Here is a 14491-nt window from a genome sequence, read left to right as displayed (position 1 = left end):
ATATATATATATAGATTGATAGATATATATATATATATTATTTTATAAAATTGTTAATACAACATCAGAAAGTTACTAAATTTATAATAAAAACTTTGTATTTGCAAATGTAACGGTGTTATAAACTAAATGTGATGCGGAAAAAAACATTAAGAAAACTGAAAGTCATGGAACTCTTGTTTGCTTCAAGAAGGCAACTCATACTAATCGGGGTATTTTATCAGAAGTGACTTGCGTAGTAATTAATAACTAACTATCTCTGAGCTATTGCTTCACGAATTAATATTGATACATGGCTTTTGTCCGAGAGATAGTTTTTAAATAAATAAATGTAGAAAAATGTTTAAAACTTATTGAAAATTCTTAGAAAAACAAAATTGTCCTAATTGAACGCTAAAAAACCAGATAAATGTATGTAATATTAACTCATGACTGTTTTCTTTCGTTATGGTTTAGAAATGCATGGTATAGGTAATTTTTATTTTATTTTATTATCGATAGACTTGTCCAGGAATGTGCGATGAGTTGAAGGAATGTGTCGAATGTTTTATGGAGGAACAGAAAGGATTGAAATATAACTGCAGCATATGTGGATCAGTCACTCAATTATTACCTGTCAAATCTATTGAAGGTATTTTATTTCATTTAAACATTTTTAATTTTAATTAAGAAAACGATAAAAAAGAAACACTTGAATGCATTCGATTTATCGTATTCAATAACTCACAAAATAATGTCCAGTGCGTAAAATAATAAATAAAAAAACTGAATGATTACATAACTTTTAATCTAATGATAAGATTTTTTCTCACTTAATGCAAAATTAACAGCTCAAAGAATAAGATTAACCTTAGACATGTAAACAATAAGTTACGAAATCAGGCAGAAAAACGTGTTTTATGTAAAAGAAGTTTCGATGGATTTGAATTCTTGGCTTTCATAATGGAGGTTCAATAATTTCTAATAGTTCTCTAATTTCGGACTGTTATTCCTGATTGACTGAACTAAGAAGTCGCTATACAGGCGGGAGACATGCTACATGACAAATTTTCTTTCAACTATAATTGTTATTTGACGCCCGGTGGCTGAGTGGTAGCGCTTCGCGCTTCCGCGCCACAGGTTCTGAGTTCGATCCTCGAGCCGGGCAAGGTTGACTCAGCTGTTCATCCCTTCAACGGGTCTATCAATGAGTACCAAGCATGCTTGAGAACTAAACACCGGGGGTTCCGCTTTTGGCAGACCACCTAGCCGGAACATCTGCTCCTGCACCCCAGAGCCCAAGGTCAGGAAAACTGAAATGGGCATAGAAGGCCTTGGCCCCCTATGGGCTGTCGTGCCACTGAGTTTAGTTTTTATAACAGCTATTTAAAATTTAACGTTTGGAGAAAAGTGAGTTTAGGTGAACTACAAATGAGAGTAGAGTGAACTTATTCTTCGATAATTAGTTTGCTTTTTGATATTTTGAAAACATACTTTAAGAATTTGAAGCTTTATAGTTTATTTCTATTTTTGTCGGAACTTACTTTAAACAAACATTAAACTAGTTGAAAGAGAATTTGCAATTAAATATTTTCCCCACAGTATAGTGTTCTCTTAATGTTAACTTTACCATGGACATTTTACCATTAAGCGAATTAAAAACTTTTACATTCTAGTATTAAAACTAGTTTATCCAAAAATAATTCCTCGTTAAAAACCTTTTTTATAATTACCTATTTTTTTTTTATTTAATTTAATGATAGAACATTTTCTAGATGTTAAGTACAGATTTTTACTTAAAAAAAAATATTATTTAAATTTTTAGTAACAAAATATAATATTTGAACAAAACCAGCCTAATTGCTAGTGAAAAATAAAATTTTAAAGAAATTGCAATCTCTCAATTTTACTTTTCTAAATTTTTTTCAGATGATTTCGTTCATCTGAAAAAATTTTCTGGGTTTTGTCATCTAAAATAAATAGTTTAAAAATGCGTTAAATTTTATATAGTTTACCATAAAACTATTCTGATTAACGTTATTTCAGGTAACATTAAATAAAAATAAAACTATTTTTGCAGGGAATCTTAGAAAAAAAATTTAAAAAATGCTTCAAATTTTTTTCTTTATTCTCCTAAATAGTTCCAGAGATATTGAAGTAAACATTATAAAACCTAAAAATTCGCCCGTTCTTCTGACTAAATTATGAATTTTATAATTTCCAGATTGCTGCACCTCGCATATTTTGGGGGTCAAGAGTTCGATTCCACAGACAAAAAATTAATAATTGTTAAGAAAAGGTTTTTTTTGGTCTAATTTCGTAACTTAAAACATCGCCTGCACTAATTAATTAGCATATTTAAGGTCAATCCCGTGAAATATTAATTATCGCATAAACAAAAGTTATTAAGGTGTTTAGTATTTTATTTTGCACACTGTGCAGTGCGCAAAATAATAAACGGACCACCCTGAATAATTTTTGATCTTATGACCGGATTTCCAAGTTTTAGAACTCAATCTTAATGGTTCTAGGGCGTGATCTCAAATATGCTGATTAATTAGTGCAGACGATGTTTTAAGTTACGAAATCAGATACAAAAGCGTACTTTCTCTGAATAAACGTATAATTTGTTTCGACGGATTCAAATTTTTGACTCTCAAAAAATAAGGGGGTAACTGAAATATGGTCCCAATGGTTTGGTCAAGAGAGCAATTCAAAGTTTGGACCCTTTATTATAAATTTTACCTTTTACGTATTTCACTATACCCCGAAAACTTTCTTAAACTAGATGAAAAATTGTTGCGTACAATTATAAAATTCGTTTATCCAAAGAAAGTTTCATGCAAAAAATAGCTTTTTTCAAAAATATGAATAATTTTTTATCATTTTATTAAATAATAGTTGAAAAAAGTTTGAATTGTAAGGTACACAATTTTTTACATCATCTTAAAGAAAGTAAATTAATATGACAAAATGCAAAATCTAAGTGAAAGCGATCGAATATTCCCTAAGAATTCGAATTTTAAAAATACGACTTCTTTAAAATTCAATTTTTCAAGAACTATTCGGCTGATGTCGGACAAATTTTGTATTTTGCTATGTAAAATTACATTCTTTAAAATTATGCAAAAACTATATTCCTTAAATTTCAAAATTTTCGAATATTATTAAATATAATAATACTTTTGTACGAATACTTTTAACACATTGTGTACTGAAGAGACTGCAAATTGAATTTTATGTGTAAATCTTTTTTTTTTTAATTTCTAATTAGTTCGAGAAAAGGAGAAAAAGTGTACATTCGAAGATGAAGAGCGTTGTGTATTCTCCTTCAAATATAAATTTGATGAAGAAAAGCAATTACTTGTCTGGGTTCAGATGAAAAAAGGTTAGTGAATCTCAGTTAAAATAGAAAACTTTGATACAATTCTTCGGTGAGGTTTTTATTCTCCACACAGCTCACAAAGCCTGTTTAAAAAATAGACACAGCTCAAAAAACATGTCTAAGAAAATAGACACAGATCAAAAAGCGTGTCTAAAAAAATAGACACAGCTCAAAAAACGTGTCTAAGAAAAAAGACGCAGCTCAAAAAACGTGTGTAAGAAAATAAACGCAGCTTAAGAAAATAGACACAGCTCAAAAATAGGGAGATTTTTCTTTCTTGATGATTAAAACTAAACATATTGCAATACACAACGTGAACAAGTCGAAGACTCTTAACTGTTTCGGTTTCAGTGTTTATGTTTGCCTCTTTAGTAAGGTGTTTTCCGAAAGAGGTTGAACCGTAACAAGCTCTGCTTTGTGTGTGTTTGAGAAAGAGAAAACATCTTCTGACGTTTCAGAAACGGTTTTTGTTATAATCAGAGTAAAAAAGAGAACTTTATGAGAACGCTTTATTTTTCGGCTTAATGATCGGTTAACAGTTAACTACGTCACAAAAGGAAAATTTGACTAGTTGTCCATTGTTGAGTTCCTGCTAAGTGCTTTTCTCGTTAATTTTTAAGTAAACATCTCCTTTTTCTCTTTTGAGAAATTTCTGCTTGGAGGTTGGCTTGTGACGTAAGCAAATGGTAGCCATTTTTTTTCTTTTTAATTTTGTAGTTGGGTAATTTTTTTTTTATTTGAAAAATAAAACCTGAGCATATTTCATCTAGAAAGAAAATTCGATTATTCGAGGTAAAAGAATTTTATCAACAATAGAAAATAAGAAACTAGAAAAGACATTTAAAAGAAATATTTTACTTTTGTCCCACATCAAAAATAGAAAAAGAAATTGTTTGTCCGTCTCAAAAATTATGCTTGAAAAGAGATGTACTATAACTCCAATCGTTTCGTGATTTATTTTATTTTATCGCCGGGTTCGAAAACCCGATCTATATCATACGAGGGACTGTCGATTTTTAATACTTTAGCTTTGTAATATTAAACCCAATTCAGAAAACAGTGTGCATTTTGGATCAAACATTGGGACGAATTGAGATAGTTTCAAAATTACAAAAAATTCGGTTAGCTCTTAAATTTTCTGCTTTTTCACGGAGATGATATTCGTGAGACAAGATTACAGTCAATATTATTTTACAATCGCAATGAAGCAAAATACAAAGCACCATTTTAAATTTTGAATTTATAATCTTTACTAAACTCCTGTTTGTGAAAATTGCAACACCATGAAGGAATCGTCATAATTGAATGAAATATAATACACAGTTGAGTAGTAGTAGTACAAATAAATGATTGAACTTTCAAAGCTAACAAACAATAACAAGAGATCGAAATCAGTATTCTGTGTAGCCACCACGCTCCACAATAAGTGCTGCTACACGACGTGGTATGGAGTTAAGCAAACTTTGAATGCCTGTCTGAGGGAGAGAATTCCATACTGTTTGTATGCGTACCCAAAGTTCGTCTGTAGAAGCAACAGGACGAGGATTACGAGCGAGACGCCGACCAACGAAATCCCACACATGTTCAATCGGCGACATATCGGGGGAATACGCCGGCCAAGGTAGAAGTTGTACCTGTCGCGATGCAAGGAATGATTGAACAGTCCTAGCAATATGAGGGCGGGCATTGTCCTGTTGAAATACAGCACCTGGCAAGGCTTGAAGGAAGGGAACAGCTTGGGGCTGTAGAACTTCACTGATGTACCGGTTGCTGTTCAGATTACCCACAATTCGTAGCAATTGAGATCGTCCGTGATATGCTATGGCACCCCAGACCGTAACTCCGGGTGTCCGTCCACTGTGGCGTTCGATAACGCACTCCGGAAGATGGCGTTCACCGCCATAGCGTGTAACACGAATATGGCCATCATGGTACCACAAATTGAAGCGAGATTCGTCAGAAAACACGACACGCTGCCAATCAGCAAGCCAGTCCCTATGCTGGTTGGCCCATTGCAGCCGCATGCGGCGGAGGTTTAGCGTGAGGGGTATCCTGCATAAAGGAGTCCTTGCACGCAGTTCACGCTGCAGCAAGCGTCTACGAATTGATAAAGCACACAATGAAACACCTGTACCTATTGACCACCGTGCTGCCAGTTGTCTAGAGGGAGCCGTACGGCCCGTTAGCGCAACGCCGAACAGGTGTCTATCATCGCGAGCTGGCTTGACATTTCGGGGTCCACTCCCGGATTTCCGAGTTGTCCGACCACTGATTTCTAACACGCATCACTGAGCTGCTGTTACGCTGCACACGAGCGGCTACTGCACGATAAGATAATCCAGCTTCACGAAAGCCGATGAATCTCCCCCGTTTAAAACTCCGTAAGTTGTTGAAATCTCGCTCTCTTTCGCCGAATAGGCATAAGTAATGACTAAGCTAACTTTTACCACTAGTAGATAACCACCGATAACCATACTCGCTTAGCTACAGCCGTCTATTTATTCGGATCCATCCGCCGTTCTGAGGGCGCTGCTCATCATACGCATGCGCTACGGGTCTGAAATTCTAATCATTTGCATATCATGCTCTACTTTGCATTTCCTGAAAATTTCCGCTCACACGCGTAAATCCTTCTTGGTGTTGCAATTTTCACAAACATGAGTTTATATTATATTATATTATATTATATTATATTATATTATATTATATTGTAATAACTAAGGTTCATTAAGAAATTCGGAGCTTCAACGTGAAAGGATGCTGTTGGTATCGTGTCAAACATCAATCAAATCAAACTTCGATCAAAGTTTGATTGGATTTTTCTTTTTATTCTGGAAAATATAAGTAATTTTTTCTTCGATTCAGATAAATAAAATAACTATGAAATTCGGTCAGCACGCAAACCATCCATCACTATTTTGTTTCAAAAGGAAACGTGAAATTTCCATTAGTATCATATATCCTTTTTTTTCCTAATCTAAACTGTCCTTTAAAATTAACCCCCCCTGTATAGTGTATGAGCTAAGCATCAAAAGTTATTCACCGTTTTCAAAGAATATCATGAATTTCGTGGTTTGAAGAGCTAACTTAAGATATGCTAATTAGTTAGTACTGAGTCGCGATGGCTCAGGGGATAGAGCGTTATCCTTCCAATGAAGTGTATCGGGGTTCGATTCCGGCGATGGCTGGTCTATAAGAATTCCGCATCCGGCTTGCACCGAACACAGTGCTGACGTGAAATATCCTGAGGGATAGACGGATCATGGGTTAGGATCCCCTTGCCGTCAGGCTAGCCGTGGGAGGTTCTCGTGGTCTTCCTTTCCATGTAACGCAAATGCGGGTTAGTTCCTTCAAAAAGTCCTCCACGAAGGCAAATTTCTAAAAATTTTTGATCCAAGAGTTCCCTTGTCTTTTGGATTGGGTTCAAAATTATCTCAAAATTATAAGGCAACGGAGTTGAATATTCGTAGTCGTAAACCTAAAATTTGGGTCGGCTGTTCAACGACGGTTGTAAAATTAATTAGTACTAACTACTCTTTAAAAATAATCTATAGTACAACCAAAAACTTTGGCCTGGGTAGCTTGCCTGATAGGGCGTTGGTCCCATGCCCAAAAGATCGTGAGTTCGATCCCCGCCGGCTGAAGACTCCCTGTGTACTAAATGATAACTGGTGAACGTTAAATCTGTCGGAGTCACAAAATCCTCCAAGTTCCCATGACAAATTAATACCTCGAAGGTTACTGAATTGTAGATTGATCATTTTCTGGTTCAGATCAATATTATGATCGGCGGATGGATCGTGTGGGAATGTGTTCCCCTTGTAAAACGGACTGTGACGTATTTGTGTGGAAGAATTCGAATTCTTGGCCTTAGATGGCTCCACTGGAAAACCAAAAGATGCACACCCCTCTGCCTTAAAATAGGCTTGTTAGTATTGACCAGTTGCAAAAGACAACAACAATTAAAAAATCTCTTAAAAACTCGTTCTCCATAAACTTTTCTAGCGACTTTATACGGCATTAAATTTAAACATATTATATTTACTAAATCTATTGCAGCAGTTTGCTGGAAAAGTTTATTTATTAGCAAATGAAAGCTTTCCAAATCTGTGAGAATTTGGCACAAAATTTACATTAATGTTTCGGAGTACATTTCGGAAGTTCTGATTTTCTCGAAAATGTGGTCACAATAGTTTATACGCGATCCTTTCAATAAATTTTAATCACTCCGTCGTGCTTACAAAACTTATGGTGAGTATTGAAAGCATTGTTTTCCCCAAAGGTACGATGGTAAAAAGATAATTTTTTATTCTGATTATTTGATTACGTGATAGTTCTTTCCTAAGCAATGAAATAGAATGGGTATTTAAATGACTTCCAGGACACAGGGAAAGAATCGAAAATATATAAGTGTTTTGAGAAAACTCATAAAACTATTTATTTTTTGTAACAGCTGAAAGTATGCTTATTTATTTAATTTTTCCAGAGTGTCCAGTCCCAGTGGCCATCGTTGCCATTGTTTCTGGTGTAGTTGGAGGAGTCGTGGCCACGGGTCTATTCTTACTAATGTTGTGGAAAGCCCTAACGGTGGTATATGACAGACGAGAATTGGCCAAGTTTGAAAAGGAACTTAAAATGGCAAAATGGAACCAAGTAAGATATTTAATTTGCTATCACTTTATCTCTATGAGCCTCTGTGACTTAGTGGTTAAGGCATTGGGGTTCGATCCCCACTGACGGGTTGCAGCCCACACAGCTTCAGATCTATGAGTACCAGCTTGTCTGGGAAGTAAAGACGTGCAGTGCTGACCACATTGCCACATCATGCCGTTGGTCACACATTATCTTCCATGACCCCCTTGGTCCACAACGGGCTGTTGAGGAAATGCTTTACTTTTATTTTTATTTTCATAGCAGCATCATTGCTTGTTAAATAATCACATATAGTATAAATATGATTTAGTTTTTCATCTTTATTCCCAAGATTGAAAGCCTATTTCTGTTGAGAGTTTGCATAAAAAAATTTCCAAAAACTTGCGTTGTTGGATTGATCTTAATCTACCGGGTGCGAATTGACAAAACATACCGTAGATTATAAACTAGGCGATTGCAAGTGGAATTGGCGATGGATTACGCGTAAATGTGGTGGGAGAACGAAATTGCATTAACCTAAACAGTGAAATTCGATATTTTTTTTCTCCTCCTCGACTAGCCATGATGAATAAAAATAACTTATTAATTCATTTTAGTAGAGAATTAAAAAGGAAAATAACCTTTTTATTCTTAGGATCACGTTACAAATAAACTGTATTTATTAAGCGCAATAATTTATATTTTATAAAACGATCTAGTTTTTTGACATTACAGATTTAATTTTTTTTACAAGAATTGTGTTTGTGAAGAAATAAAAATAATTTATTATTGGACCAATCACAAAAAATAACGTAACATTTCAATACCATGTTTTATTGGAACGCTATTTTAAAGAATTAATTCTATTTAACTTTTATTGTAAGAAAACATAACCTGTTTTAATTTAGTGATTTTCTCTGTTGAATCAATCTTCATAAAAGATTAATGTAAACTTTTTTATGAACATTTTTTTTAGAAATTAACAAAGACATATTATTTATTAGAAAAGAAAATTGGAGTATTCAAAAATGTTATCACGCTTTAAAGTAAAAATTTCTTGCAAATGAAAAAAATCGATATTTTTAAAATTTTAAAGTAATCGGAAATTCGCTGGTGAAAAAAGAAATATGTGAAATAATTTCAAGAAGGGAAAAATGTACAAATGAAGGGATTTTTCTTCAATGATCTATATCGCGTTTGTTTTATTACTAGAAGCATTTATTGTAAAAAAATATTTATTAAATAACTCTTTTTTCAATGGGATGAGATCTTAAACTTCGTGAAAAATTGACTCAATTCCTTAATATATATAAACGTCCGTAAATACTTCATTTATTATGGAGGTCATAGATACCTTGATACTCTTTCAGTATAAGAATAATAAATGCAATTAATAGAAAATGCACAATTTTAAAAATATATTTTATTTACATAGATTGGGTGCAGGTTATTCTGCAACGACCATACGTAGCATAAATTTATAGATTCCTGAATACTGTTATATGAATTAGGTAATTAAAACATAATTAAAAAAATAACAGAATTGAAAAATAAAATAATTAAAAAACTAACAGAATTAAAAAATANAGTTGGAGGAGTCGTGGCCACGGGTCTATTCTTACTAATGTTGTGGAAAGCCCTAACGGTGGTATATGACAGACGAGAATTGGCCAAGTTTGAAAAGGAACTTAAAATGGCAAAATGGAACCAAGTAAGATATTTAATTTGCTATCACTTTATCTCTATGAGCCTCGATGACTTAGTGGTTAAGGCATTGGGCTGTCATTGTGAAGAATTAGGGTTCGATCCCCACTGACGGGTTGAAGCCCACACAGCTTCAGATCTATGAGTACCAGCTTGTCGGTGAAGTAAAGACGGCCAGTGTGCAGTGCCACATCATGCCGTTGGTCACACATTATCCTCCATGACCCCCTTGGTCCACTACGGGCTGTTGAGGAAATGCTTTACTTTTTTTTTTTATTTTCATAGCAGCATCATTGCTTGTTAAATAATCACATATAGTATAAATATGATTTAGTTTTTCAACTTTATTACCAAGATTGAAAGCCTATTTCTGTTGAAAGTTTGCATAAAAAATTTCCAAAAACTTGCTTTGTTGGATTGATCTTAATCTACCGGGTATATAAATTATATTATATCACTTTGCATAGATAACTAAAATTATGTATAAAATGAGAAGTTATGAGAGTACATATATCTGAGCTTTTGAGTTGCATAGAATGAAGAAATCACGACCTCATACCCCCTCTTGATTTACTTGATGGTTAAGGGACTCTATCTATAAGCCATACAGGGTCTGTTCAACACCTCCTGGAAGAAAGGAGACTTCAGTACGGATAGATTTAGTAGTCCAACGTAACGAACATAAACTGCGCAGTGGAGGAAAAATAAGAAAGATGTCGCTACGTTCGGGCTACTAAGCTGCGCAGTTGTGGTTAACACGAAAGATTTCATTGTGTTTGAATTATTAAAGGATCAAATTTCTTGTTTATGCTAAACTGTGCTGAGATCTTCTCTTTTTTAGGAGATATTGGTCTGTTTCATGTCATCGTTGAGATTGGTGCAGGTACGAGTGGTTCAACTATTAGTTATCTTTTATGCTATTTTTAGTATGTGGATCAATTATAGTCAGTATATCTCTTCTGCTAGAAGTTGAACACTTTGTCTCCTATTCTATTTCAGCTCAAAAAAAAGTTTTTTTTTTGGTTAATGTCGGGCATTTGGGTCTATTTCCCATTGGCCTCAGAAATGCCAGAATTGCTACTCTCTTATCGTTACCCAGTGAGCACCTATGGCTAAGCCACGGCGGTGGAGTAGCGTCGCCCACGTCATACAACCACAAACCCGTTTATAGGGCGAGTTACATTCACACAATCACACAGAAGAAAGAACCTAGAACACAGAGAGAGAAAGAAACACCCATGCCCTGAGTGGGATTCGAACCCGCAACAGTTGGCTCCGCAGTCAGACACGCTAACCACTCGGCCACCTGGTTGACTTGGCTCAAATATTGTGTTAACAATTTAAAATTCTGCACCTGTGCATTCCATAAAAAAAACACACACATATATATATATATATATATGTAAATATTATGTATTTCTTTGCATTTCAGCATACAAATCCACTGTACAAGGAAGTGGAAACCACCTACCAGAATCCAGCCTACGGTGGAGGAGCACAATTTCATTTAACAGAACTTCATTAGAAAGATGCAGAATGATCGGATTTGTTGTGTCTTGTTTAATACAGAAGCAAACAGTGCCTGACATTTTTTTTAAGTTTATAGCTTGGCGTAAAGAAAAGGATTGCTGACTTTTACTGATTAGAAATCAATATTTATTTCTCAGACTTTGTTCTGAATCTACTTAAGAACGTCTAAAAAAAATAGTGCTTTGCTTATTATAGTACTCTACCATAAACTTCGAAGAAATTAATTTATTTGTAAGTTCACGGAACAAAGAATAGTTAAACTTAAAAAAATAACATTGAAAAAAGTTTCATTGAGTACTGCATAATCACTCTTGGGCTTGATAATCACCTGGATTCGGGTAAGAAGTGAATTTACAAGGTTTAGCCTGTTCTGTCGCATCCAGTTTAGGTCACTCACGGAGAATTTGATCTCACAAATATAGCAATCTGTGGGGATTAGTCAATACCTCCTAGAAGGTATTGGATTAGTGCGTTGCCCCACCTATTTTCTCGGCGTTCAGTTCCAGTGATTTCGCCTGCCAATCAAGATGTTATAGGATGTAAATGCTCATGAAACTGGTTTCCTACTCTTTTACCCTAATCAAAATTGCTGTTGATTCTTGAAAAATACGGGTGGCAACAGTAAAATGCTCACTAAACTGCTTTTGCCCTAAATGCTAAAATACACTTATGTATAAAATACACTAAAATGAGAATAAGAAAATAAACAAAAATATCACTGTCTCACCTCATGATTTATCTAGAAGTGACTATATTTTTGTACGGCTGGTTCATTATGTGAAAGTAATTTTTATCTCACCTTTTATGTAAGGTTCAAAGAGTAAGTGTTAAATTCGACCTGAGACTTTCACTCGCTAGCTATATAGCTACAATTAAAGTTTTCGTGTTTTAACTACATAACTTGATGATTCTTACAGTTGTTAAGACAATTTTTTTTTCTTCAAAAAAGTGAAATTAAAAAAAATGAGTTGAGAAAATTTTTTTATACTGCAAATAACAAGTGATTAGCCTGCTTTAAAATAATAATAATCAACAGAAAAAAAAACGAAGCTCCTTTGTATTTTTGTTGCCGCCTTCTTCATTTTTTAACTGTACATCTCTTTCAAACGACTGAAATATCTTTTAGAAGAGTTTTACAATTTCTGTCATTCTTGTTTCTTAAAAATTAGATATAAGAAATACTTTCAAGAATTAAAACTCATGTTGATACTGTTGTGTCTGTCATATTCATATGGTTTAGACTGATCAATGCAATGCATTATTTTGTAAATTTTTTTGCTTTGTAGTTGTCTGTCTCCCCTTTGATTTTTATTTCTCTACTGTTTTATTTTATAGCTAACTGAATGCCCGATCTTCGTACTGAGTGAAGAAAAAGAAAATAATCAATAAATCGGTTATGAACATCACTAATAAATCATGCACAAAACCTAAAGACATATACCAACACAATCAAGAAAGCTAAAATAATTCCAATTTTTTATTTATTTAATATCGTATTTCGCCTTTTCCGATGGCTTTATGTTATTAGATTAAATGAAAAACGCTTTTAGTATTTCACCCCATCAAAATAAAAATTAACAGTATTCATTTGGAATGATACTGTTGCTCGAAGTTACTCACGAATCAAACAAATCGAACAAAATCAAACAAATTTCTCTCTTTTGAGTGATCGTAAAAAACCTCTTTATCCCATATTTACATAAAAACTGTGCTATATTTATGCACAACTGTACTATATTTAAAACTGTACTATAGTGTATTTAGAACCTATTAAAACTGCACCAATTATCATTATAACTGTCGTGCGTATCACCAAAACTAAAATATCATTGGCGTCAATAATAGTATGGTTATTTATTACGTTTATCCTTAGAACAACATCACCATTAATTTCGCTTTTTAGTGTATCGTTTATATTTTCATTTCAATTAGTAACTGTTATAAAAGCTAACTAATCATCACTGGCGTTAATAACAGTATGATAATTTTTTGCGATCCACTAAGATTTGTCCATTAACTTTGCTTTTTAGTGTTTTTTTTTTTTTTTTAATTTCAATTAGAATTTAGTACCACAACGACATCATTGGCGTCAATAGGAATAGGAGTTTTTTATGCATCTTCTAAATTACTTGTACTATTTCTCCACTAATTTTGCTTTATAGTGCATAGCTTCTTCTTCCTTCTTTTTTTTTCGTTCAAGTAGTGCTCAGTAAAAATTAATCTAGCTATAATTAAACGAAAGCAATAAGCCGTGTAGTAAAAAGTAAAACTACTTGAAAAATCTTAAAGAAATAATTTTAGAGAAGAACTCGCCACTCATATAAATTAGACTGTAGAAGATTTTTTTAAAAATATTTTTGCTAGCTTATGGTTGCCAGCTTATGACTCTCAATAATAAGAAAAAAGAGTTTTTTGCACGACGTTTAAATCTAACTATTTTTAATGTCTGTTAAACTCAATTATTAACATAAATATGTGGTCATAAAAGGACTGCTTTACAAAGTTGTTATTTCGAAAGTTATATGATACCACGTGTTTATTTTGTTCATAGTTATGCTATATAAAGGCGACTCAATAAAACTAAATAATTTGAAATCTACGGTTTTTGAAAGAAGGGAAAAAAATAAGTTATGTACTAAAAAGCAAAATTAATGCATGTACCAATTCGTTTAGAAGAAACATAAAAATTTATCATACTACACTATCTACCTATAAGTATTTGGACACCGATGCAATTGACTATGTCTGCGGTCCTGAGATACGCCACGCCCTCCGCTGGTATATATCGTGTAGGGAACAACATCGGCATTAGTCCCATGCAAGGTTACTGCACTATTTTGGATGACAATGTGCTTCCTACGTTGCGGCAGTTTTACGGGATGGACCCCTGTTACTTCCAGGACGACAATGCCAGCTGTCATGTTGCGAGGGTCACCAAAGCTTGGTATGGTGCCAATGGGATTAAGTGAATGGACTTGCCTACCCAGAGCCCAGACTTGAACCCTATCGAGAACCTCTGGGACGAGTTGGATCGCCGAATTAAGGGGTGTACTACCCGTCCAAAATCGTTGAAGGAACTTACATGTCTTCTCCAAGCCGAGTGGAAAAAAATACCACTAGCCGTCACACAACGACTTGTGGAAAGTATGCCCCGGAGGGTTCACGCTGTAATTGCCTCTCGTGGAGGCTATACCAACTATTGATTATGTATAAAAAAATATTTCTTTTCAATCACACGTGTCCAAATACTTCTTGGTAGAC

The 14491-nt window shown here is 34.0% G+C and overlaps 1 protein-coding gene across 1 annotated transcript in view; it reads left to right on the top strand.

Moving 5' to 3' along the window:
• Positions 1-12443, top strand: part of LOC107451743 (integrin beta-PS) — a 51671-nt gene extending 39228 nt beyond the window's left edge. Inside the window, exons 18-21 of the mRNA XM_043054866.2 lie at positions 502-631; positions 3254-3367; positions 7851-8017; positions 11133-12443. Coding sequence (XP_042910800.1) covers positions 502-631; positions 3254-3367; positions 7851-8017; positions 11133-11225 — 504 coding nt within the window. The 3' untranslated portion in view covers positions 11226-12443. The remainder of the gene's footprint in view (positions 1-501; positions 632-3253; positions 3368-7850; positions 8018-11132) is intronic.
• Positions 12444-14491: the final 2048 nt, after the last annotated feature.

Source organism: Parasteatoda tepidariorum, chromosome 3 (genome assembly GCF_043381705.1).
Source record: "Parasteatoda tepidariorum isolate YZ-2023 chromosome 3, CAS_Ptep_4.0, whole genome shotgun sequence".
In the NCBI taxonomy this organism is placed as follows: domain Eukaryota; kingdom Metazoa; phylum Arthropoda; class Arachnida; order Araneae; family Theridiidae; genus Parasteatoda; species Parasteatoda tepidariorum.
The sequence above is the reverse complement of the archived record's forward strand: the minus strand, read 5'-3'. Positions and strand labels throughout refer to the sequence as shown.